This window comes from Mastigoproctus giganteus, chromosome 5 (genome assembly GCF_048544385.1).
Source record: "Mastigoproctus giganteus isolate SK-2022 chromosome 5, ASM4854438v1, whole genome shotgun sequence".
NCBI classification, from domain to species: Eukaryota; Metazoa; Arthropoda; class Arachnida; order Uropygi; family Thelyphonidae; genus Mastigoproctus; species Mastigoproctus giganteus.
In genome coordinates this window covers 17,495,144-17,522,602 of record NC_143579.1, presented here as the reverse complement: position 1 = coordinate 17,522,602, position 27,459 = coordinate 17,495,144, and the positions used below count along the sequence as shown (strand labels likewise).

At 37.9% G+C, this 27,459-nt stretch overlaps 1 protein-coding gene across 1 annotated transcript in view; it reads right to left on the bottom strand.

The window, feature by feature from the left end:
* The window catches only part of mib2 (E3 ubiquitin-protein ligase mind bomb 2), a 388,603-nt gene that overhangs the window by 104,130 nt on the left and 257,014 nt on the right, over positions 1–27,459 (bottom strand). Inside the window, exon 14 of the mRNA XM_090373924.1 lies at positions 8,324–8,480. Coding sequence (XP_090230050.1) covers positions 8,324–8,480 — 157 coding nt within the window. The remainder of the gene's footprint in view (positions 1–8,323; positions 8,481–27,459) is intronic.

The following is a 27,459-nucleotide window of genomic DNA, read 5'->3' as shown; positions in this document are numbered from 1 at the left end:
CACCTATACACAAATCAACAAGTTCTTGTGACCGTGACCTAAACAACCTTTTGTGACAGTGATATTGCAAAGACAGCTCGTAAGTGCTTATGTATTATTATTATTTACTTATATAAAATTAGCCTTAAAACAAAATTCTTCAAATTAGATCTAAGTTTGATTTTAGCATTAGCATTAGCATTAGTAGAGGCATTTGATGCAAGAAACCAAGCTTATGCAGCATCAGCCAAAAAAAAAAAAACCCACTTCCACTTCACCCCTCTGTTCGTTCAAAATACCTGTCCAGCTGAGCCTTAAACTTATTTAGGCTATCAACCTCCACCACAAGGGATGGAAGTCTGTTCCACCAACCAACCACCCGCTGGCTAAAGGCAAATTTCCGCACGTCTATCCTACATCTGTCTTTCCTCAATTTGAATTTATGCCCTCTCAGGTGATTTTTCTGAGCTAGAGGAAGAATCCCATCAGCATTGAGCATGCTTAAACCATTCAAGGCTTTATACACCTCTATCAGATCACCTCGCTGGTGCCTAGTCTCCAGACACTGTAATTTGCAAAACTTAAGCCTTTCTTCGTAAGAGCACCCCTTTGTTCCATTCACTAATCTTGTTGCCCTTCTCTGTACTCGTTCCAGCAGCTCTACATCCTTCTTGAAATGAGGCCTCCAGACCTGTATACAGTACTCTAGGTGTGGCCTGACCATTGCCTTATACAATGGAATAATCACCTCCTTATCCCTGCTGGAAAAATTCCTGTATATCATTGACAATACTCCATGAGCTACTCTTGCAGCCTGTCTGCACTGCTCAGAGAACTTCATATCTGCCTGCACAACCACCCCCAAGTCCCTTTCATTCTCTACCACTGTCAGTGTAGTACCACAGAGTTGATACGTTGCTCTGGGGTTGCTGTTTCCCATGTGTAGTACTTTACATTTGTCAATGTTAAACTTCATTTGCCACCTCTCAGCCCATCTGCTCAACCTTTCCAGATCCTGTTGCAGCAGCATAGTGTCAGTAGTGTCCTTGACAACCCTGCCAACCTTTGTATCGTCTGCAAACTTGGACATTAAGCTTGATATACCATCATCAATATCATTTATAAATACAGAAAACAATAATGGACCCAACACTGAGCCCTGAGGGACTCCACTAATAACATTAGCCCACGATGAGCAGTGTCCATTGATTACCACTCTCTGTCTTCTCCCCCTCAACCACCCCTTTATCCATAGCAGCAATTTGCCTCCAATGCCACACTGCTCCAATTTGTGCAGCAGTCTTCCATATGCAACAGTATCAAAAGCCTTTCTAAGATCCAAGTATATAATATCAAAGTTATTCCCTGCATCCAGTTCCTTTGTGACTGCATCATAGTATCCAATCAAATTGGTCAGGCAAGACTTCCCCTTAACAAAACCATGCTGTGTCCGAGTTATAACTGAAGTCTTGTCTAAATGATCCTGCAGTGCTTCTTTAACTAGTGCCTCCATTAATTTTCCTGGAACAGAAGTTAAACTCACAGGTCTATAATTACTTGTGTCAGCCTTTGATCCTCCTTTGTGAATTGGGGTCACATTTGCACATCTCCAGTCCATGGGTACCTCCCCTGAGTCCAAGGAAGCTCTCATAATTATGGCTAAGGCTTTGCTTACTTCCTTTGCTGCTTCCTTTAATATAACTGGATAGATCCCATCCACTCCGGGTGCCTTTCTTGTGTTTATCTTCAACAGTTTCTCCTCCACTTTACTCTCAGTTATTACAAGATTCTCTAGCTTACTGCTAGAGTTGAATACACCTCTGGCATTCCCCTCGCTGAATAACTCCTCATGTGTGAATGTCGATGCAAAATATTCATTTAGTTTGTTAGCTACCTGAGCAGGGTCATCAACAGTTGACCCATCGATATCAAGTGGACCAATCTGATTCATCCCCTTCCTTCTAGAGTTTACATAAGTAAAGAACTCTTTGCTGTTTTTCTTTGCATCCCTTGCCAAGGATTTCTCGTAATCTGCTTTCGCCTGCCTAACCTCCTTTGTAACTTGGTTGCATATCAACTTGTTTCTATCATAGGCTTCTGTGTCATGTGTTAATTTGTAAGTATCCCATGCATTTTTCTTCTCTGCCATATGCCTCATTAGTTCATCTGACATCCATTTTGGCCTAAACCTTGAACCATATTTCTTAGTTGGTATGTAAAGCCTAGTAGCTTCCAAGATAAGTTCTTTGAATGCTTCCCATTTTGAATTTGCTGTTGGTAACATCATCAGTTGGTACCACTGTATAGAATTTAAATACTGTCTCAGTCCATCGTAGTCGCCTTTACGGAAGCAATAACCCTTCCCTTTACCCCTAATGGTAGTTACCTCTTTGAGTTTACTAAAACTTAATCCTACCATAAAATTTTTAAATATACTTAAAATTTTAAGAATTCCATAATAATAGCATTAGTTAATGTCTTTCAGCCATCACTGAAAAATTGATAAGAAAATACCACAAAACATTCGATTCCATTATGTACATATTTCCAATTCAGAAATAAACATAATTATACCAATGTAAGTCTGAGTTTAAGTTTAAAAAAAAAACAACATTTTGGAATTCAAAAGTACATCACCAAGGGTGTCAAGACTAATACTCAAGATTTCTAAGAGGTACACTCTAAAGGTTATAATGATTTATGCACCAACATCGAGCCATGATGATGAAGAGGTTGAAGAAATGTACACCAAAATGTACACTGAGAGTCTTCTAGATGAGCAGAAAACCCACTACACTATTATTATGGGGGACTTCAATGCTAAGGTTGGAAAAGGACAAAACAGTGCAGAAAGAACTATAGGAAATTTTGGAATTGGTGAAAGAAATGAAAGAGGTGAAAGACTTGTGGAATTTGCAGGATCTCAAGGATTGTCAGTAATGAACACTTTTTTCAAGAAAAGGGTGAACAGAAAGTGGACATGGAAGAGTCCAAATGGATTAACAACTAATGAAATTGACTTAATTCTCACTAACAGAAGATATATCGTGAATGATGTTACTGTCCTGAATAAGGTAAATGTTGGAAGTGATCACAGAATGGTAAGATGTACACTTGATATAGATGTAGGAAAGGAAAAAACTGACCCGAGTAAATAATACAAAGGTCTTTGAGATAACAGAAGAGGAGAAAAAGCAATATGTACTGGAACTTAAGAACAAGTTTGAGATTCTGCAGACTGATCAGGACCAAGATATCGACGAGGAATATTACAACTTTCTAAAAGTGATAAAGCCCAAGAAACCTACAGGTAAAAAGAAATCCAAAGAAGAAAAAATTAGCCAAGAAACACTTGTTATGATGAACCGAAGGCAACAAATGAAAAGCAAGGTAAACACTGACAAGGAGAAAATTGAGTATATTGAGTTATGCAAAGCCATTAGAAAGAGATTCAGAAAGGACATAAGAAGATTTAACACAAGAAAAGTAGAACAAGCATTAAGGGAAAACAAAGGACTTAAATCAGCAGCCATGAGCAGTAATACAGAAAGACAACTGATACTGAGACTGAAGAACAGCGATGGTGTACTTATAAATAGCAGAGAGACATAATTCAAATAGCAGAAGACTACTATAGAGAATTTACAAGGAGCGAAGGAATGATGCCAGCAGTGGGGAAGATGGATCGCAAATTAGCAACACATACGACATACCCGATATTCTTCCTGATGAGGTAGAACATGCATTGAAGAAAATGAAAAATCGGAAAGCCCCGGGGGAAGATGAAGTTACTGTAGAGTTGTTAAAATTGGGAGGAAGAGACCTAACACAAAAACTGGCAAGGCTCTTCACAAAGTGCATTAGAAAAGGTGTGATGCCTAAGCAGTGGAATAATGCAATCATAGTTTTACTGCATAAGAAAGGAGATAAATCAGAAATTGGAAATTATAGACCAATTAGCTTGTTATCCCACATCCACAAGTTGTTCACAAGGGTCATTACTAACAGATTAGAAAGAATACTTAATGAGAATCAATCAAAAGAGCAAGCTGGCTTTAGGACAGGATTCTCAACTATGGATCACCTTCACGTAATATTAGAGCTAATGGAGAAAGCAAATGAATATAAAACACCATTATGCCTGGCATTTGTGGATTATGAAAAGGCATTTGACTCCATACAGCATAAGGCAATGTTTCGAGCACTGGAAAGACAAGGCATAGATACCCCATATATTATGATTTTGAAGAAAATATATGAGAATGCTACCTCCTTTATTAGACTAGACAAAGACAGTAGGAAATTTAAAATCGAGAAAGGAGTTCGACAAGGAGACACAATATCTCCAAAGCTGTTTATACTGCTGCCCTTGAGGAAGCTTTCAGAAGATTGGACTGGTCGCAGAAAGGAGTCAATATGAATGGAGAGTACCTAAACCATTTACGATTTGCAGATGACATTGTTGTCATAAGCCACGATCTCAAAGAATTAGAGGAAAATCTTAATGTTATGCACAGTTAGTAAGGATTTTGGACTAAAGATGTCTAAAACAAAAGTAAGGATAAACAAGTATGCCACAGAAAGGGACATAATGATTGAAAGAGCAGTAATTCAAAAGGTGGAGTCATATACTTATCTGGGACAAGTTATTAGCTGTAATAATGATAAATGGCTGGAAGTCAAGAGAAGAATAATTTTGGATGGATAGCATTCAGGAAATATAGTCACATACTGAAGAGCAATATCCCAGTTTGTCTGAAACGTAAAATAATGAACCAATGTATACCCCACCATGAGTTATGGAAGTGAAACTTGGGCACTCACCAAAAGAACGGAAGATAAGCTGAGAACTACACAGCAAAGAATGGAAAGAATTATATTGGGAATCAGACTATTGGATAAGAAGAGAAACACATGGATTAGGCAGCAAATTCAAGTAAAGGACATTCTTATCAAACTAAAGAACTAAAATGTTCTTGGGCAGGACACATAGCTCGAAGACATGATGACAGATTGACTAAGAAAATAACAGAATGGTACCTAAGATTAGCTAGAAGAAAACCTGGAAGACAACGGCATAGATGGATAGATGAAATCCAGAGTTTGTGGGTAGTAAATGGATGGCCATTGCACAAAACAGAAGGAACTGGAAAGTTGCTGGAGAGGCCTTCATCCTGCAGTGGATTGAAAATGGCTGATGAAGAAGTTTGAGTGCTTTATTATCTTCAAAGAATTGTAAAAAAAATTGGTTCCCCATTTTTCTGATGAAGACTCAATGATATATTGCAATAACATTCATTCAGTTATGAACTTTTTTGGAATTTTATTTCAACCAGCAGAGTGGAGGCAATTTATTGACTCGGTTCAAATCCTCAGAGCAGTTCTCCTTCATAATGGAAACAAATATGCATCCATTCCTGTAACCCATTCAACACACTTCAAAGAAAATTGTGAAAATGTTAAGCTTGTTTTGGAAAAAATTCAGTACAAGGATCATGCCTGGCTAGTATGATTAGCGTTGTGGGGATTTTAAAGTTCTTGGACTGCTACTTGGCCAACAACTTGGTTACACAAAAATGACTTGCTTTTTAGTGCAAGTGTAATAGTCAAGCAAGAAGTGACACTGGGAGAGGAAAGTGTGGTCACCAAGGCAGTATTTAACATCACGATCAAAGAATATTGAAGACAAGTCACTAGTGGATTGAAGCAAAGTATTGTTATTCCTCTACATATAAAGCTGAGTTTAATGAAACAGTTTGTCCAAGCCCTAAATAAAGAAGGAAATTGTTTCAAGTATGTTTGCACTAAATTCCCATTATATGTAAGTGTTGGGATTTTAGTTCAAACATACTTAAAACTTTTAACAAGTTAGATAATGTATGTAATACATTACATTTCAGGCACATTAGCAAATAATAATAATTCATGATTCATAACAAAAAAAAAAAAGAGCAATAAACAACTTATATGCATGAACTGAGAAAATTTGATTTCTATGCATTTGCCACATTGCCCATTCATTTCTCCAACCAGCTCAAGGCAATAAACATAATATCCAGCGCTCCATCTACAATATACAGTAGATGGATAGCCTATGTGATACGTATAAAAAAATAAATAATAATTGCCAATTTCTATTTGTCTTATTTTAATGAAATTGTAAAGGCACAAAAAATCATTCTAAAAGAGCAAACTATAAAATTTCACGAAAAACCATTTAATGAGAGTCAAGTTATTAAATGTAGATGGATGGACAAAGAAACAATAATATTTGGATTGCTGTTGGTTCAATTTTAATTAAATTTGGGATGGCTCCATAAATATTTCCAAAAGGTCCGAATATAAAATCTCAAAAATCTGTATACTGGGAGTCAAACTGTTGCGTGTGGACGTACAGACACGACAAAGACAATAAGCACATTATGCATATATGCTAATGCACCTAAAAATGCAGTATCCAATTTTTTGGGAAAAGAAACAACTGGAGAAGTTCAGAAAACGCAAGTGTTAAGGTATCATTCTTGCAATTTTAATGAAATTTGGGATGGCTCCACAAATCTACTCATCTCAACTATTTCCCAGAGAATCTAGGCAGTTTAAGTAAGGAGCAGGAGGAGTGATTCCATCAAGATAAAAAAGAATGGAAAAAAGGTACAGAGGGGATGGAATGTCAATACAATGGCTAACCACTGATGGATGCTGAAAAGAGAACAGCCACCAAAACTAGTTAGCTGCCTGAGGAAGTAAAAAAAAAAAGTAAAAAAAAGGAGTACTGTACACAGGTCTGGAGGCCTCATTTTAGGAAAGATGTAGATTTGCTGGAATGAGTACAGAGAAGGGCAACAAGATTAGTGAGCAGAACAAAGGGTTGCTCTTACCAAGAAAGGCTTAGTTCTGCAAATTGCAGAGTTTGGAGACAAGGCACCTGCGAGGTGATCTGATTGAGGTGTATAAAGTCTTGAATGGTTTGAGCATACTCAATGCTGATGGGATTCTTCCTTTTGCTCAGATTCTGCACCTGAGGGGGCATAAATTCAAATTGAGGAAAGACAGTTGTAGAACAGATGTGTGGAAATTTGCCTTTAGCCAGTGGATGGTTGATTGCTGGAACAAACTTCCATCTGTCATGGTGGTGGAAGTTGATTCAAGGCTTAAATAAATTCAAGGCTGAATTATACAAATTTTTGGTGTGAATGAATGGGTGAAATGGGAAAAAAAAAATTTTTTTTTTTTTTTTTTTGGCTGATGCTACATAAGCTTGCTTTCTTTCATTATATGCCTCTACTACTGCTAATGCTAAGTTCTGCACAGAAAAATTAAATTATGAATTAAGTAATAATAGCACTTATAAATTGATAATAGAAACTATTTGCCATGCATAAAAGATTAGGCATTAAAAACTACAATACAACCTTTCCATTTGGGTACTGGATTTCAAAGTTTCATAAAAACTCTATGGGCTATAGATTTATTGCTGCAAAAATAGTTACGTGAGATATATACTAATAAATGACTGGAATCAATTTTAAAGGGTATTTTAGACAACATAAAAGATACTAGGATAATTGGGAGTAACTACAAAATCCTTGAGTACAGAAATTTTAATAGCAGTAATATCAAAAATGTTAATGCTTTTTACTTCAAAATTTATTTATGAGCATCAACTATTAGAGAGAGAGAGAGAGAGAGAGATTGTTGTTGTTGTTGTTGTTTTGGTTTTTAGGAGCATTAGCAACTAAGGCCATATTGCTCCGGGATATGCAGTGGTCATTCCCTGACCTTTCCGCATCCTCCGTATTTGGTGGTGATGGGCTCGAACCCCGGTCTAATCAAAAAGCGTGTGCTACGCACTGCTGCTCCTTCCCACCTGGCTACGGAGGTGCCACGAGAGAGAGAGAGACTTTATTGCAACCTAAGAAAAAGATGTTACGAACTTAATGTTGCAACCGACCTGTTAATCACAGTACACAGGCAAGGGGGTTAACAATGCCAAGACAATGTGAAGTAAACAAAAAAAAAAAAAAAAAAAAAAAAGCAATATTAACAATCTTAAAGCAATGATGACCAATATTATAATGAATATCATCAAATTTTAATAGTTTTAAGATTTGACTCTCTATGTTTTTCTGTCATGACTGTCAGGTGACAATCATCCCTCCTGGATGGGCACAGCATGCACAGTCTCATTTGTTAATTTAATTAATTTATCATTCATTCTGAATTTCTGCATTGTCTCCAACGGATATGTTTAAATTGCCAGCTATAAATCAGCATCACTAACATGTAGAGAAACACAGTTACAACAAATTTACCAGATGTTAAAACTTTTAACACATCTACTTACCTGAATATTTATATTACAATGAAATTTAAGGAGAACTTTAACACAACTGATGTGCTGTTTGTTAACTGCTACATGTAGTGCACTACACCTTGCATTATTGACTGCATCAATTGCTGCTCCTTTTTTTAACAACAGTTCCATTACCTCTGGCTGATTCCTATCAAAATCAAATAGAAATTTTTTAAACAATGAAATATATACAAATTTCACATAATAATAGTATTTTAGTTTGGTTTACCACATTTATGGATCATGGAGGTCTTTTGCTGCTTTCACAATACTACTTCATTCCTTTTTTTTTTGTCATTAGTCTCCAGTCAGTGAGCTTCTCTGAATTATTTCTCACAGTGTCTTCCTATCTCTCCTTGGATTTGTCCCCTAAGCCTTCTTATACTTAAGAAGGCTTAGGGTACAGATTCCATTCAAAAGAGGGCAGTTAGGTTAATTAATGACTCATCTCTAACAATTCTGTTGCATGCCCTTTCTAGATACTTCCATGGACACTGTTCTTCTGAACTGTCTTCCATAATTCCTGCTCTCAATCTCTCTCTCTCTCTCTCTTCCAAACCAGTCTGAACATGTGCCTCAACCAGTCAACGTCCTTTTACCATCCAACTTCAAACTCACAGAACCCGCTTTTCTTCTTCCTCATTTTTTCATTCAACTGGAACAATCTCCCTTTCATATGTATTTCCTGAAAATTACAATCTACAGAAATTCAAGTCTAATGTCAATGAGCATCTTCTTTCATCTTCTCAACTTTCAACCCATGTATGGTACTAAATGCTATAGGTTCTAATAACTCTTTTGCTTGGAGTTCACATTAAAAAAAAAAAGAAAAGAAAGAAACAATTCTTACAAAATTTGCCAATGATTCAAACAAATTCATCAGCCAACAACAGGTTACATGGATGAAACGTGGTATCATTAATATGATACAGAGACAAAACAAGTCCACAGAGTAGCATCATAAAGGATATTCTCACCACAAGGAATATGGAAGGGTATCATTGGCTATCACGGTTGTGGCATCAGTTTTAAGGAGTGATAGGCTTTTTTTACCTTCTAAAGGGTGAATATGAAGGTATTCTTTGATTACTGTCTAAAGGACGAATATGCTACTTCAATTTCATGCCAAATATTTTGGAGAAACTTTCCAGAGGGATCTTTTTCCTTCATTACTAAGCACAAGGCTTAAAGAATATGGAGAAAAATCAATGGATTAAGTAATAACCCTTTAATTAACTATTTCCTGAACTGCAAAACCATTTGAAAGACATACTATGGGGCAAATAATTATGTTAATTTAATTGGTTCTGGTTAATGATGAGAAGAATACAGTGATATACTCTTCTCATAATTTAATTTAACATTTCTTAATACTTCACTTTGAGGAAATATGGCATAACCCATGACTGATTAAAGTTATAATCTAGTAACAATCGCAAATATCAAAAAATATTTAAATTGCATTTCACATTTATGTTTTGAAGAGGGAGGATACTATTTCCTATAATCAAAGTTCTTGTAACTATTTCTCAATGTTTAAAAATGCACACTTTTATTAATACAATTTCAGTAATTTTCTAAGAACACTTTTAATAACTCTCTTTACTATTACCTGACTTTTTTAAGAATTGAAAAAAAAAAAAAATTTAAACATAGTAGTGAAGGATTAATTAGTTGGTTAGAATTTTCTGCAATTATATAAAGATAACCAATGAAGTACAATAATTTTCTTTAACATGGCATTTAGAATATTTTGATCCTAACTGCTTTTTTTTCTCATTGGAAAATCGTTCTGTTCATTCTAATGGAATGTTTTAAAAAGTTGGCAAATATCTAGCATATGATTTTCCACAACTATTAGCAGATTCAGCCTTTTATTCAAATTTACATTTCAGCAATGAAGGTATTTTCTTTAGTGTTAATATTCATAATTTAAATTAGCTTCTTTCCAATGATTGTACTGACCTAGGTGATTTCTGTAAATAATGATATTAGCATTAGAATTGGTAGAGGCATATGATGTAAGAAAGCAAGCTTATACAGTATCAGCCAAAAAAAAAAAAAAACCTTCTCATTTCACCAATCCATTCGTTCCAAATGTTTGTCTAGTTCTGCCTTGAATTTATTTAAGCTATCAACTTCCACAATGGCAGATGGAAGTTTGGTCAAGCAATCAACTACCTGTTGTCTAAAGCAAATTTCCACACATCTATTCGACAACTGGCTTTCCTCAATTTCAGTTTATGTCCCCTCAGGTTTGTAAACTGAGCAAGAGGAAGAATCCGATCAGCATTGAGCCTGCTCAATCCATTCAAGGCCTTATAAACCTCGTCAGATCGCCTCACAGGTGCCTAGTCTCCAGACGCTGCAATTTGCACACATTAAGCTTCATAAGAGCACCCCTTTGTTCCTCATACCAGTCTTGTTGCCACTCTGTACTCATTCTAGCAACTCCTTCTTACATCCTTCCTAAAATGAGGTTTCCGGACCTGTACGCAGTACTCAAAGGGTGGCTTGACCATTGCCTTATACAATGGAATAATCACCTCCTTATCCCTGCTTGCAAAATTCCTGTATATCATTGACAAGACCTATGACCTGCTCTGGCAGCCTGTCTGCACTGTTCAGAAAACTTCAAACTTCACATCTGATTGCACAATTACCCGCAGGTCTCTTTCATTCTCCACAACCCTGAGTGTAACCCCTCACAGTTGGTACATTTCTCTGGAGTTACTGCTACCCATATTCAGTACTTTGCATTTGTCAGTGTTAAACTTAAGTTGCCTTCTCAGCCCATCTGCCCAACTTTTCTAAATCTTGTTGCAGTAGCATGGTGTCATCACTGTTATTAACAAAACTGTCCAACCTTTGTATCATCTGCAAACTTCGAAATTAAGCTTGATATATCTTCATCAATATCATTAATAAATAAACAAAACAACAATGGGTCCAACAACGAACCCTGGGGGACTCCACTAATAACATTAGTCCCAAAGAGCAGTGTCCATTGATTACCACTCTATGTCTTCTCCTACTCAACCATCCCTTTATCCATGGCAGCACCTTGCCCTTAATGCCACACTACTCCAATTTGTACAGTAGTCTTCCATGTGCAACAGTATCAAAAGCTTTCCTGAAATTCAAGTATACAATATCAAAATTATGTTTTGCATCCAGTTGCTTTGTAAATACATCATAGTATCCAATGAAATTGATCATGATTTCCCCTTAACAAACCCATGCTGTGTCTGAATTACTACTGCAGTCTTGTCTAGACAATCCTGTAATGCTTTTTTAACCAGTGACTCCATTATTTTTCCTGAAATAGAGGTTAAACTAACATGTCTGTGATTACTTGTGTCATCCTTTAATCCCCCTTTGTGAATTGGGGATACATTTGGAAATCTCCAGTCCATGGGGACATCCCCTGAGTTCGAGATTGTTCTCATAATTATAGCTAAGGGATTGCCACAATTTTTTATTATAAATACCTTTTTGATTTCAAGCACTTTACACAACTATAGAAGCAGTTCTGAAATAAAATTAGCTTATCTATCAGTACCACACTCACAGATTATTCAATTCACCAATATTTTAAAATGGTATCTGTTGTATGAGCGGGTGAAGGAAATCACAGCCTAACAAAAAAGCAACAATGATGATAATTAGGAATTATTTCACTTTTCTTTAATGGGCAAAGGACTCATTGAAATGCTGTCACTGGAAAGAGAATAGGTTATAAACTGGCTTTATATGTGCCACTTTACATCTGAACTAACACTCATGACAAACGCCAAAATCACCAATGTCTTTATCCATGTAATAGTAATCGTGGCATGTGATGCAAGAAAGCAAGCATATGTAGCATCAGCCAAAAAAAATTAATAAATAAAAATTCACACAACTATTCCCTCTAAATATTTGTCCAGTTCCTCCTTAAATTTATTTAATCTATCGACTTTCACAATGACAGATGGAAGTTTGTTCCAGCAATTAACCACCTGCTGGCTAAAGGCAAATTTCCGCACAGCTGTCTTTCCTCAATTTGAATTTATGACCCCTAGGTTCGTAATCTGAACAAGTGGAAAAATCCCATCAAAATTCAGCATGCTCAACTCATTCAAGGCTTTATACACCTCAATCAGATCACCTCGCAGGTGCCTAGTCTCCAGCTGCTGCAATTTGCAGAACTTAAACCTCTCTTGGTAAGAGGATCCCTTCATTCCCCTCACCAATCTTGTTGCCCTGTACACACTCAAGCAAACCTACATCCTTCCTAAAATGAGGCCTCCAGACCTGTACGCAGTACTCAAGGCGTGGCCTGACCATTGCCTTATACAGAGGGACAATCACCTCCTTTTCCCTGCTAGCAAAATTCCTGTATATCATTGACAAAACCCCATGACCTGCTCTGGCAGCCTATCTGCATTGCTCAGAAAACTTCATATCTGACTGCACAATTACTCCCAGGTATTTTTCATTTTCTACCACCCTACTGTGTGCAGTACCACACAGTTGGTACGTTCCTCTGGGGTTACTTCTACCCATATGCAGTACTTTGCATTTGTCAATGTTAAACTTCAGATGCTACTTCTCAGCTCGTTTTCCGAAATTTTCTAGATCCTGTTGCAGTAGCACACTGCCATTACTGTCATTAACAACCCTGCCAACCTTTGTATCATCTGCAAACTTCAACAATAATTTGATATTTTCTTAGTCCACACAGAGCAGTGTCCATTGATTACTACCCTCTGTCTTCTCCCACTCAACCATCCTTTTATCAATTGTAGCAACTTACCCTTAATACCATTCTGCTCCAATTTGTACAGTAGTCTTCCATGCACAACAGTGTCAAAGGTTTCCTGAAATCCAAGTATATGATATCAAAATTATTTTTTGCATCCAGTTCCTTTGTAACCACATCATAATATCCAATCAAATTTGTCAGACAAGACTTTCCCTTAACAAACCCATGCTGTGTCTGAATTATTGCTGCAGTCTTGTCTAGATGATCCTGCAATGCATCTTTAACCAGTGACTCCCTGTTATGAAGAAATATCTTTCAGAGATCTTGGCAATGCTGTGTCTGAATTATTACTGCAGTCTTGTCTAGATGATCCTGCAATGCTTCTTTCACCAGTGACTCCATTATTTTCCCCGGAACAGAAGTTCAATTAACAGGTCTGTAATTACTCATGCCATCCTTTGATCCCCCCCCTCTGTGAACTGAAGATACATTTGCACATCTCCAATCCGTGGGGACCTCCCCTGAGTCCAATGATGCTCTCATAATTATGGCTAAGGTTTTCTTACTTCCTTTGCTGCCTCTTTTAGCATAGCTATATAGATCCCATCCATCCCAGGTGCCTTTCTTATGTTTAACTTCAACTATTTCTCCTCCACTTTGCTCTCAGTTATTACAAAATCATTTAACTTCCTGTTAGAGTTTTATAAACATCTGGCCTTCCCCTCCATGAATAATTCTTCATGTGAGAATGTAGATGCAAAATACTCATTTAGTTTGGCAGCTATCTGAAAATGATCATCTACAGTCAAACCCTTGATATCAAGTGGACCAATCTGATTCATCCAGTTCCTTTCAGAGTTTATTTAAGTAAACAAGTCTTTGCTGTTTTTCTTTGCATCCTTCGCTAAAGATTTCATAACACAAATTAATCCCACTGACCTACTAAAATACTAGAATAATTTTGCCTAATGCTCAATGTTTTCTTCAACAATAACTGTTTTCCAAATATAATGATATAACTGTTATTTCTCCTCTTAGTAATTTAAATCATAATTTGGATTATCTCTCCTCTTCAAGTCCCAATGGTGTTCGCAATCACATTTTGTTTGTCATTTCAATAATGCTAAATGAGATTATCTGTGTGATTTTCATTTTAAATTTCTTAATGCTTAATCTATATTAATTGCACAGAGGAATGAAATATATTCCTCACCAAACTTTTGGCTTTCATGTTAATCTTAATCTTAATCTTCTTAACAAATGAAATACATGCTAATGCCATTTGAAGTAAAAATAAATGTATTACAACTGGCTAGCCTCAAAATTCCCAGCTTCTTTTTCTGACTATACTAAAGATTGCAACAGATGAATAAAGTTATAAATAAATCCAAAATAGTTTCTGAAATGTTCAAAAGCAAAAAATTTGTTTTCCCATTAAAACAGCAATTATGCTCTCTAGTCTCTTCATACTGCTTACTATGATTTCTGTCCATCTTTACTTCCACTTTGTTTGTATTCTGATGTTTCTAACAACATAAGGATAGAGCTGATCTACAAAAGGAATCTAACCTCTCCTCTGATTCATGTATTAATGAATTTGATAAATCTATCTTACAACATCTACTCCAAAATTTTGATATTATTTTTATAAAATAAGGGATCAGAAGAATCCTGAACAACCCTGCTTCAGGCTAAGAAGCCTTCTGATTCCTTCTTAAAGACTTCTTGAGCACTTCACTTTTTTTCTTTTTTTTTTTTTGTGTGTGTCATTTTTTCACTTTTCCCTCTTATTCTAATGTTAATTTCACTATTAAAAAAGCAACTAATCCTATCATCTTATTTTTAAACAAGTTAATTAATGTATGCAGTGTGTTACATTTCAGGTGTTAGCAAACAGTAATAATTCATGATTTATAGCAAAAAAAAGCAATGACTTTTATGCACAAAATGAGAACAGTTTGTTTTTGTGCACCTGCCTTACTGCTCATTCATTCCTCCTCCAATCAGTGTATGGCAACAAACATAATACCCGTGCTTCGGCTGAAATATATGTAGTGGCATAACTAGGGTTGTGGCGCCCAGGGCAAATAAAAAAATGCTACCCCATGAAAACTGTTCTTTTGGAATTTTTGCATTTTTTATCCATAAAAAGTCATCCCCCAAATTTGGTGCCCAGGGAATGTACCCCGCCTGACTCACCCTAGTTACGTCACTAATATTCTATGTGATATGTATAAAAAATAAATAAATAATAATAATAACTGCCAAATTTCTACTGGTCTAATTTTAATGAAATTTGGGAAGACTTAATAACTCATTCCAAATGAGCTAATTATAAAAATCTCATGGATATTCATCCACTGAAGCAGACAGATGGACAAAGAAATAATAACTGCTGAATTTCTACTGGAATGATATTAAGAAATTTTTGATAGCTCAACAAATGTTTTTGAAAGGCCCAAATATAAAATTTTCTGAAAATGCATCCAGCAGCAGCTTGAGTTCTTACATGCAGATGAGCAAGACATAGTGAAGACAACAGGCACATTATGCATATATGCTAATAGACCTAAAAACAGGAAGAAATATTTGTATTTACCAATTATTTTTCTATTGTCTACTTCAACCTCTTTCTAAATTAATGAGATATATGGAATACTTGGAACAAGCACTTATGGAGCTAAGGCCATTAGACATTAGTATATAGCATATGTAAATTTCTATGTTCTATGGTTGATTTGTCAATTTTAAGAATAAAAAAATTTGAGTTTATGGGAGAGAGGGGAAAAAAAAAAAAAAAGTTTTGAAATATGGCTTTACCCACTGATCAATGATTACCAATACTGGACCCTAGTTGTCAAAATCTTCTAACCTATAAATAACTAACTCAGTGATCACTGAATTGTGAGCACCACATCCATAATGGACTATGCCTCACAGCTTGCAGTATTAAAAGGTGGGATTCGTACTAGAGCAACAGTAATTTGAACCAAGTGATAAAGTAGTCGTTATGGGATGTAAAGATATGGAGTTTCAAAGGACATGATGGTGGGAGTTTGTGCATCAGAAATGGAATATCTTGCCGGTTGCTCACAGCCCACTGTGGTTAAGATGTACAAAGAATGGTGTCAAACAGATCAAGCCACTTTACACTGGCAGAACTGTAAAGGATTGTGCAAGGTGGATGTTCACGATGAGCAAAGGTTGCAGAATGTCGTACGGGCTTAAAAGCAGGTCACTATACAACAGCTCACATCACAATACAATATGGGAAATGCAAGAACAATATCTAATATGATGATGTGCTGCACACTCAGACATACAGAATTCTACAGCAGACACCCTCTCCTCACCATTGATCATCATCGACAGCAAATGCTGCGGTGCGTTGGACAATGGAGAACTGCTGGAAACAATTGTGCTTGTCAGATGAGTCCAAACGACACAACATGCTGACAGATGCCTATGTGCGTGCAGTGCAAAGAAATACAAGACCATGGACCCATCAAGCATGGTGCCCACCATCCAGGCAGGTAGTGGGGGTTGCCTAATATGAGTAATGTTTTGCTGGAAAGATCTAGAACCCCTAGTGCGTAAGCACTAAAGTTTCACTGGTGAGCTCTACTGGCAACATTTAGGAGACCATGTGCCCTGTGCCACGTTGCATTTTTTCCCAGACAGAATTGTGTTGTGTCATTGGCCCACACTGCACGAGTGGTTCAAGGAACCAAGTGAAGATATCACCCATTGGCCTCCAAGTTTGCCTGAACATCAACGCAATCGAACATCTGTGGGATGTTTTGTAACAGGAAGTGAGGCATATGGACATGCAACTGTCATCTATTCCAACACTGTGGAAAGACTTTCAGGTAGAATGGCTGCAGATCCCTACAGATATCTTCAGACATCTAGTGGAGTCAATGCCTAGGTAAGGGGTAGCGACCCCATGGCACAAGTAAAAATTTTTTGCGCACGCGAATTTCATATTGTCCCCAAAAAATTACAAACTTGGAAACAACGTCACTTCAGGAATCCACCTTGAGTAGAAATCTGTGTACGCCAGTTCCCTCTGTCAGGCATGTAGTGACATGCCACCATTCAGTAAATAGCTGTATTCATGCAGCAACTTGTTTGAAGTCGGAGTGGTGAGACATAATGACAAAATTGTGTGATTAAATGTCTTGAATATCGCTTTCCAAGGAGCACGCAAGGGTAGTTTTTTAAAAGATTTAGCCAATTTTGGCATGCACGCTTAAAAAGGTTTGCCATCCCTGGCCTAGGTGAACAGTGGCAGTTATCTGTGCAAATAGTGCCCTAACATATTTGTAAAATAGTATTAGGTACAGCAATCACTGATTTAAGTAGTCAGCTGCTTTTCTTCGCATCCTTAGTCAGAAACTTCTCGTAGTCTGCCTTTTTGAAGAGGCGTCTTCTGACTGTTACTGCACTTGCTACCACTCCTGTATGTTCTTCCCATTCTCTTTTCAGCTTTTTGCCCAATCGCATTAGTGTTGTTATGCAAATTTCACAACGCAAGGGCAACTATGGCCAATATGTGTCTGTCAGAGTCACCATGTTCATTTTAATGATTTATGGATGGATATATCAAAGTATATTTATTATTCCAAGATGTTTAATATATACAAAGGGTACTAGGAAAGTTTTGCAATACAGCTTTGTTTATTTAATTTTTTCAAAGTAATTTCCTCTACATTCAATACACCTCTCCATCCTCCGAAACCAATCTTTAAACCAGTTCTGCCAAGTTTCACTAGGGAGTAAAGCACACTCGTTGTCCCAAGCCCGTAGAAGGTCCTCATCACTGGAAAACCGCCTCCCTTTTAGCTTCATTTTCACATGCGGGAACAGTGCAAAGTCGCAGGGAGCAAGGTCTGGACTGTAGGGAGGGTGCTCGAGAAGTTTCAGTCCTGTCGTGGTCAAATATTCGGTGCAGGCTTTGGCGCGGTGAGCTGCAGCATTATCGTGATGGAGGTACCAGGTGTCCATTCTTGACTTTGGCCGCAGGTTCTTCATAGATCCAATGACTTTAGGCAGGCATTGTTCAGTATACCACTTAGCTGTGACTGTCTTCTGCGTGTCCAAAATGACACGTTCCACAATTCCACTCGATTTGAAAAATACAGCTATCATTTTCTTCTTTACAGATCGGGATTTTCTGACAATTACGGGTGTTTCGTCATCATCAAAGACCCAAACTTTGTTTTGAGCCTTGGTCGGCAGATCGTAATAGTACAGCCAAGTCTTGTCACCTGTCACGATGTTGTTCACATACCGAGATTGTCCCTTATCAAACTTTTTTAACATCTCCCGGCACCAAGTCACACGTCGTGTCATCTGCTCTTCAGTCAGTTGATGCAGCACCCAGAGAGAACAAAGTTTCTTCACGTGCAAATGATCTTACAGAATCGAACGAATTGCTGGTGCATTTAAGCCCAAAGTATCCTCTATCTGTTGGTAGGTCACTAGCCTGTTTTCGTCAAGCATTTTCCTCACAGCAATAACGTTTTCCTCCATAACTGACGTTCGTGGCCTTCCCGGCCTCTCAGAATCCTCCAGAGTGAAATTTCCCCTTTGGAATTCTCTATACCACCTGAATATCATTGTACGATGTGGACAGTCATCATCTAGTGCAAGAGTCATTTCTTCTAAGCACTGGTCTATGGTTAAACCACGCACGAAATTATACCGCAAAGCTGTCCTTATCTCATTTCGTGACCACAATGCCATCGCAAGCACTTTACACTCTCACTACTAATGAATAACTGAGCCCATCGACTTGGCGCAGCGGCTACTATGCACGTATGAACATGTCTCAACATGCAGCAACAAGCAGCTTCCTGTGATTCATTGTTGCGTCATATTGCAAAACTTTCCTAGTACCCTTTGTATAAAGAGCTCACTTAAATTTGCTTTGTCCCCAAGTATATGAAAGAGGGTTAGAGGAGCTTGCAAGTTTGCTAATGATTGGAAGGTTGTGGTTCAAACGGCTGAATAGGATGGACAATCAATCAGGATGTGCCTCACTGTAAGTTGTATCTGACAGACAGAGCAGAGTGGGGGGATCTTCTCTTAGAAGTAATGTTTGTGAGTGAGGAAGGTATGCCCAATGTGCAGTCTTGTCAATATAACTTCCTACTGTCTATTTGTACGTGAGCTAGAACGCCATGAACATAGATTGTTTTTAATTTTGGGGAGTTTATTGCATGGTTGGTCCCTCCAAAGTTGTTTCCAAATGGAAGTATATTTGATACGAAATACATCCCTATAATCTGTAAATGGTACGAACTGAAAGTTACCTTGTATATTAAGATCTAGATTTTTTGCGGCTTGGTCTGCATGATTATTTCTTGGAATTCCAACATGGCTGGGAATCCAACAGATAGACACTTGTTTTCTTGCTTTATGCAAAACTCTGAGTTGTTTTTTAAGATGCTGAATCAAGGAATTTGAGGAATATTTGATATTCTGTAGAGCTGGTACTGTACTACAGGAGTCAGTATAGATTAGAGCAGGTAGAAGTTGGTGCTCGGTAATATCACCCAGTGCTAGTTTAATAGCATATAATTCTGCTGTTAAAATACTGCAAACATGAGGCAAGGAAACAGATATAGTATATTCCGGTAAAATTACTGCATCACCTACTGAGTTGTTCAATTTTGATCCATCCGTGTAAATCTGATGATTGTTTCTATTTTCAAAACTATGCAGTGTGTGGAGCTTCTGTATAATGATTGGAGAGATCTCTTTTTTATTCCTGTTTGTAAGATATGATATGGACAAAGGCACAGTCGGGATCCAAGGAGGTTCTGAGTTTATATCTACTGCAGGAATGCGCTGGAAATGTATTTCCCAAACTCGAGCTAAGTGTCTAAGACGCAGTCCTACTGGTTTATTTTCATTTGGCTTGCAAGCATAATTACTCGTCCATAGTGGATCGTGAATAATGGGCCAATTTGGATGTGATGGCTGACTGTATATTTTTGCCACATACATACACAGTAAATAATCTCGTCAAAGGCGCAGCAGGGATTCCGATGCATCTGCATACAGGCTGTAAATTGGTGAAGTTCTAAGTGCTCCTAGAGCTATACGGAGAGCATCATGGTGAATGGTATCTAGGCGATGTAACATGCTCCTTCTTGCTGAAGCATATACAGGAGCTCCATAATCCAAACGAGATCTAATCAAAGTTTCATATAATTGTAGTAATGTGTACCTGTCGAATCCCCAGGCCATTGAAGATACTGTACGCAGGATGTTAAGTTTTGAGAGGCAACTAGTTCGAAGTCTTAGTATATTAGTATTAGTATTAGTAATGGCTGCATGGTGCAAGAAAGCCTATGGCTTATGCTGCACCAGCCAAAAAAAAAAAAAAAAAAAAAATTAATAATAATAATTAATAAAAAAAAAGGAAATTAAACCTATCATCCTATGCGCTTCCCTCACCTGAAAGTACTATCCACATGACCTTTGAATTTCCCCAAACCGTCGGCCTCTACCACCCACGAAGCCAACTTATTCCAGTAGTTTATAACTCGCTGGCTAAAATAAAACTTCCTGCAGTCCAATCTAAACATTTCCCCCCGTAACTTGATTTTATGTCCCCTAGTTCTAGCATCATTTATAATCTTGAAAATTTCGTCCTCATTCATTTTACTGATGCCTCTCAGGGCTTTAAACACCTCAATCAAATCTCCTCTAAGGTGTCTAGTTTCCAAACTCTGCAACCCACATATTCGAAGTCTTTCTTCATAAGGACGCCCTTTTAAAAGCCTTATATAATGGGATTATCACGCCCCTATCTCTACTTGCAAAAGTACGATAGATCATCGATAGAACACCATGGGCCTTCCTTGCAACCTGTTTACAATGCTCAGAGAATTTCATGTCTGACCGTATCGTAACACCCAAGTCCCTTTCATCCAGTACTGGGTTTAGTTGAACTCCACCAAGTGAATAAGTTATTTTGGGATTACTGTTTCCCAGCCATTTGAGGTGTTCATGCTTTGTGATTGAAATGAAATGGAAAGATAATCTGCATACACACATATTTCCAGTGAAGGTGATATAACCTTTGTGATATTGTTCACCCACAGCACAAACAGGGTTGCACTTAATACTGAGCCCTGGGAGACCCTTCCTGTTGTATATAAACAGTCTTTATACAGTACCTGAAATGTTCTGTCAGTAAGGAATTTTTCTATAAATTGTGGAGGTTATCCTCTGTATTCTAACTGAAACAGATCTCGTATGATTCCGAATCTCCATGTTGTGTCAAAAGCTTTTTCAAGATCTAGATTTACCATCATCATATGCTGCTTTCTTATAAATGAGTTTCTAATATTTGTTTCAACTTTGACTTGCAGATTAAGTGTTGATCTATTTTTCCTAAATCCAAATTGGTGGGGTGATAAAACATTCTCTTTTTCCAGCAACCATGTAAGTCTATTGTGCACCATTCGTTCAAGGATTTCCCCTAAGCAGCTGGTCAGTGAAATAGGGTGATAATTATATGTATAGGAAGGATCTTTTCCTGGTTTGGGAAATGCAAGGACAATTGCATGCCACCATATGGATGGATACAGGTTGTTCAGAAAAATTCTATTATATAGAGCTAGTAGGATATCCAGAAGCAAACATGATCCAAGAATTTTTCTTTGCCTTTTTCTGAATTCTCCTCGCTTCAGCATTGGCTTTCTTATATGCAATCAAATTGAGGGTAGTTGGGTATTTCCGGAATCTATTCCATGCACGATTTTTTGTTTTTGCTGTTGCACATTCTTCATTACACCAAAAGTTATGCCGTGCCTGTCTTGCCTTACTTATTTGAGGTATTGTAGCTTTTGAAGCTTCTGGCAGTTGATCATTGATATATATGACAGCATCATCTATTGGCAGGGTTTCTATTAATTGCTTATCCAGCTTGATTAATTATATATATTTACTCCAATTAGCTTTTTTAAAATTCCATGCTGTTCTAGTTTCTTCTGTAAGAGTCGACTGTGTCTATATGGAACATACTATCAGAAAATGATCATTGTTGTAAGGATCATTAATACGAACCATTCTATACTTGGATAAATTGATGGAGAACATATCGTTAAGTCTATTGCAGAAGTGATACCTTTAGCCAAACTGATATAAGTGTGAGATCCGGTATTCAGTAAATTCAGTTGTTGATCATCTAGGAAAGTTTCGATTAAGTTACCTCTACTGTCCGTGTGAGAAGATCCCCACAGATGATGATGGGCATTCATATCTCCCATAAGGCAATAGGGAGGTTGAAGCTGCATAGTAAGATCATTTAATTCTGATCTGGAGAGAGGAATATTTGGTGGAAGATAAAGGGATGAGATTGTGATAGAAATTCCGATGGCTATTTTCACTGCTACTGCTTCTAGGTTGGTTTTTAATGTTGTTTGCTTAGCTGGTATATTAGTGTTCACCAAAACTGCCACTCCTCCTTTGGCAGTTCTGTTATCATTTCTGTCTCTACAGAAAAGTGTATAGTTTTGAAATGTGGGTGAAGAATGAGGGTTAGATGGGTCTCCTGAAGGCAAATGTAGACTGGTTTATACTGCTGAATAATATCTTTTATTTCATCCAATTTTCCCTGTAAACCACGACAGTTCCATTGCATAATAATATACTGCATTATTTAGGTCTCAAAACTATTTGTTGAATCTGACTGCGCTTTTGAGTTTTTTCGTTTATCATATTTGGGTATGTCTTTCTTCGGAAAATTAGGACAAGGTGTATCAATATCTTCTGCAGGGTGTAGTTCTAGTACGTTCTCTCTCTCTGTTCATCAGTATCCATTTTGTCTATATTTGTTTGTTTCTGTTCACACGGTTTACTAGATGCTGTTTGCTTTGTTTTTGAGGATGTTACTTCTGATTTCTGCTTTCCAGGCATGGAAGTATCCTGCTCTTTAGCACTGGATGTTTCTTGTGAAGCTGTTTTTGTCATTAATTTTACTCCAGTCTATAATTTGATTTATAGGTATTACCACCTCCATTTGAGTGGCTATAGCTTGCTGTCGTTTCACTGCTGAAGCATAGGAACGTGAAGGTCTTGCTTTTGGATAAGACACTTTATTTTCTACTTTGTATTTTTGTATTTGTTTTCCCAATATCCACATTTGGCATGTCTTTGAAAAAGCAGGGTGATTTCCGTGACAGTTTGGACAGAGTGGTGTGGATGAGGTGCAGTTTGCTTGATTGTGTTCTTTCGATCCGTAGAGCGGACAGATTGGATCACTGCAACTTGCTTGAGAATGTCCGTATCGTTGACAGTTGGAACACCTTATTGGATTTGGTATATATGGTTGGATTTTGCAATTTAAATGATCAGGTTGGAGTGAGAATGCCATCTTTCTTCATCATTATCCTCCTAACATGTACCACTTGTTGTTCTGTTAACTCACGCAGTAACTCTTCCTCCGAAACAGTCAAAAGGTCCCATTCAGTAATAAACCTTTTGACATGTTCAGGGAATTATGTGGGGTAATTTCAACTGGCAGTTCTGCAAAAGTTTTTGTTTTTAGCAATTTCTCAGATTGATGACTTAGTGAGGTTTCTACTAAGAGATCACTTGATTGTAATCGTTTTATCATTTTTGGTGATCCAGCCATGGACTCTATAGTCTTCTGGACTAAGAATGAGGATAATTTCCCAACGGGTTGTGTTGATAACGAATGTATCACCAAAAAGAAAGGAACAGTAGGCTGAGAGCCGTTGATTTTCATTCTCTTAGCCCGAGGCATGTTCGGTTGTAAATCATCAGATTTATTGGAGTTAACTTTCTCTAATCTTATGTTGTTAGTTTTTTGATCCATTTTAAACTCCTTTTAGTCCTGGGTGGTGTCTTTTCACCCAGGTTCAGTCCCACCACAGGGAGGCAGGAGTAGTGCCACCAAGTGACGAAGCGAGTAAAATAGAAGGTAAGTACACAGAAAAATTACGAAAGGTTACTTTCATTTCTGAAACTTCTTCCTTATGCTTTAAGAAAGAAAAATGTGTGAACTCAAAGGGAAAAACTTATCTCTCTAATATAATTGGAGTAGAAGTCACAGGGAAGATCGCTTGGCACCCGGGACCAATCCCACTAGTGACCTGATTGCAGATTAGTTTGTACGCACTATAGGTTTCCATGGTTGGTTGGTTGGTTGTAGGGTTTTAGTACATCAGCAACTCAAGCTATATTGTGGCATATATAATATGCCTATAAATTGTGTGTGTGTGGCATGTGGTCAATTTGGTGGATGAAAAACTCAAGTTTACAGAAGAATTCAGGGAAAAACATTCAGAAGTTCTCATTGGTTAAGAATGAATTCGTGTCCATATCCCTGCCAGACAGGACCCATACAACAATGATCAAAGTTCATTTCTAAATTCTGTCCTGCAACAGATTCAATTCAAATTGAGCAGAAGCCTGAAAAACAAGATGCATGGTATTTCAGAGACTGCTGGGAGCCATTGCGGTACAAGTAAACACATGGGTTGTGTTAGGGTAGCTAAGAATAGAAACAGGTGCAGGTATACTTGCGTGTACACCAATGCTAGGAGTTTAGTAAATAAATTTGATGAATTTGAGGTATTGCTCAAAACATCGAAGGCAGATATTGTTGGGATATCAGAGACGTGGTGTCACACAGATATAAGGGATGCAGAACTGCAATTTGGGGAGTACAACGTCCAGAGAAAGGATAGACAGGATAGGAAGGGGGGAGGGGTTATGCTATTAGTTAAGAAACACATACAAACCAAGGAAGTGAAGCCAGTCGACATCGCTGGACAGTGCAGTGTGGAGTCAGTTTGGTGTGACATAAACATTGGGAGATCAAAATTGAGAGTAGGAGTGTGCTAACATGGTATTTCAGAGACTGCTGGGAGCCATTGCGGTACAAGTAAACACATGAAATTCTACAAAAAAAAGTTTGGAAAGTCTTTCATATGAAACCATATACAAAGGTATAATAAGGAACTGTACAGGGAAATAGAGTGGGCCAGTAAATCAGAGTGTCTTATAATGGGAGATTTTAATTTCCCAGATATTGACTGGAATTTGGGGGCTGGTTACTCACACACTAGCAGGGCTTTTGTGGATTTATTGGATGATTGTTTTCTACATCAGCATGTTCGGGAGGCAACTAGAGGGAGTAATACTCTTGATTTGATTATCAGCAGTGATTCTTCATGCATTAAGAATCTGCAGATAAATGAACCACTAGGGGGGCAGTGATCACAGTGTGCTGAAGTGGGATTTACTCAAAGAGGTAACTACCATTAGGGGTAAAGGGAAGGGTTATTGCTTCCGTAAAGGCGACTACGATGGACTGAGACAGTATTTAAATTCTATACAGTGGGACCAACTGATGATGTTACCAACAGCAAATTCAAAATGGGAAGCATTCAAAGAACTTATCTTGGAAGCTACTAGGCTTTACATACCAACTAAGAAATATTGTTCAAGGTTTAGGCCAAAATGGATGTCAGATGAACTAATGAGGCATATGGCAGAGAAGAAAAATGCATGGGATACATACAAATTAACACATGACACAGAAGCCTATGATAGATACAAGTTGATATGCAACCAAGTTACAAAGGAGGTTAGGCAGGCGAAGGCAGATTACGAGAAATCCTTGGCAAGGGATGCAAAGAAAAAAGCAAAGAGTTCTTTACTTATGTAAACTCTAGAAGGAAGGGGATGAATCAGATTGGTCCACTTGATATTGATGGGTCAAGTGTTGATGATCCTGCTCAGGTAGCTAACAAAATAAATGAATATTTTGCATCGACATTCACACATGAGGAGTTATTCAGCGAGGGGAATGCCAGAGGTGTATTCAACTCTAGCAGTAAGCTACAGAATCTTGAAATAACTGGGAGTAAAGTGGAGGAGAAACTGCTGAAGATAAACACAAGAAAGGCACCCGGGGTGGATGGGATCTATCCAGTTATATTAAAGGAGGCAGCAAAGGAAGTAAGCAAACCCTTAGCCATAATTATGAGAGCTTCCTTGGACTCAGGGGCGGTACCCATAGACTGGAAATGTGCAAATGTGACCCCAAATCACAAAGGAGGATCAAAGGCTGACACAAGTAATTATAGACCTGTGAGCTTAACTTCTGTTCCAGGAAAATTAATGGAGGCACTGGTTAAAGAAGCACTGCAGGATCATTTAGACAAGACTTCAGTTATAGCTCAGACACAGCATGGTTTTGTTAAGGGGAAGTCTTGCCTGACCAACTTGATTGGATACTATGATGCAGTCACAAAAGAACTGGATGCAGGGAATAACTTTGATATTATATACTTGGATCTTAGAAAGGCTTTTGATACTGTTGCACATGGAAGACTGCTACACAAATTGGAGCAGTGTGACATTGGAGGCAAATTGCTGCTATGGATAAAGGGGGAGAAGACAGAGAGTGGTAATCAATGGACACTGCTCATCGTGGACTGATGTTATTAGTGGAGTCCCTCAGGGCTCAGTGTTGGGTCCATTATTGTTTTCTGTATTTATAAATGATATTGATGATGGTATATCGGGCTTAATGTCCAAGTTTGCAGACGATACAAAGGTTGGCAGGGTTGTCAAGGACACTACTGACACTATGCTGCTGCAACAGGATCTGGAAAGGTTGAGCAGATGGGCTGAGAGGTGGCAAATGAAGTTTAACATTGACAAATGTAAAGTACTACACATGGGAAACAGCAACCCCAGAGCAACGTATCAACTCTGTGGTACTACACTGACAGTGGTAGAGAATGAAAGGGACTTGGGGGTGGTTGTGCAGGCAGATATGAAGTTCTCTGAGCAGTGCAGACGGGCTGCAAGAGTAGCTCATGGAGTATTGTCAATGATATACAGGAATTTTTCCAGCAGGGATAAGGAGGTGATTATTCCATTGTATAAGGCGATGGTCAGGCCACACCTAGAGTACTGTATACAGGTCTGGAGGCCTCATTTCAAGAAGGATGTAGAGCTGCTGGAACGAGTACAGAGAAGGGCAACAAGATTAGTGAATGGAACAAAGGGGTGCTCTTACGAAGAAAGGCTTAAGTTTTGCAAATTACAGTGTCTGGAGACTAGGCACCAGCGAGGTGATCTGATAGAGGTGTATAAAGCCTTGAATGGTTTAAGCATGCTCAATGCTGATGGGATTCTTCCTCTAGCTCAGAAAAATCACCTGAGAGGGCATAAATTCAAATTGAGGAAAGACAGATGTAGGATAGACGTGCGGAAATTTGCCTTTAGCCAGCGGGTGGTTGGTTGGTGGAACAGACTTCCATCCCTTGTGGTGGAGGTTGATAGCCTAAATAAGTTTAAGGCTCAGCTGGACAGGTATTTT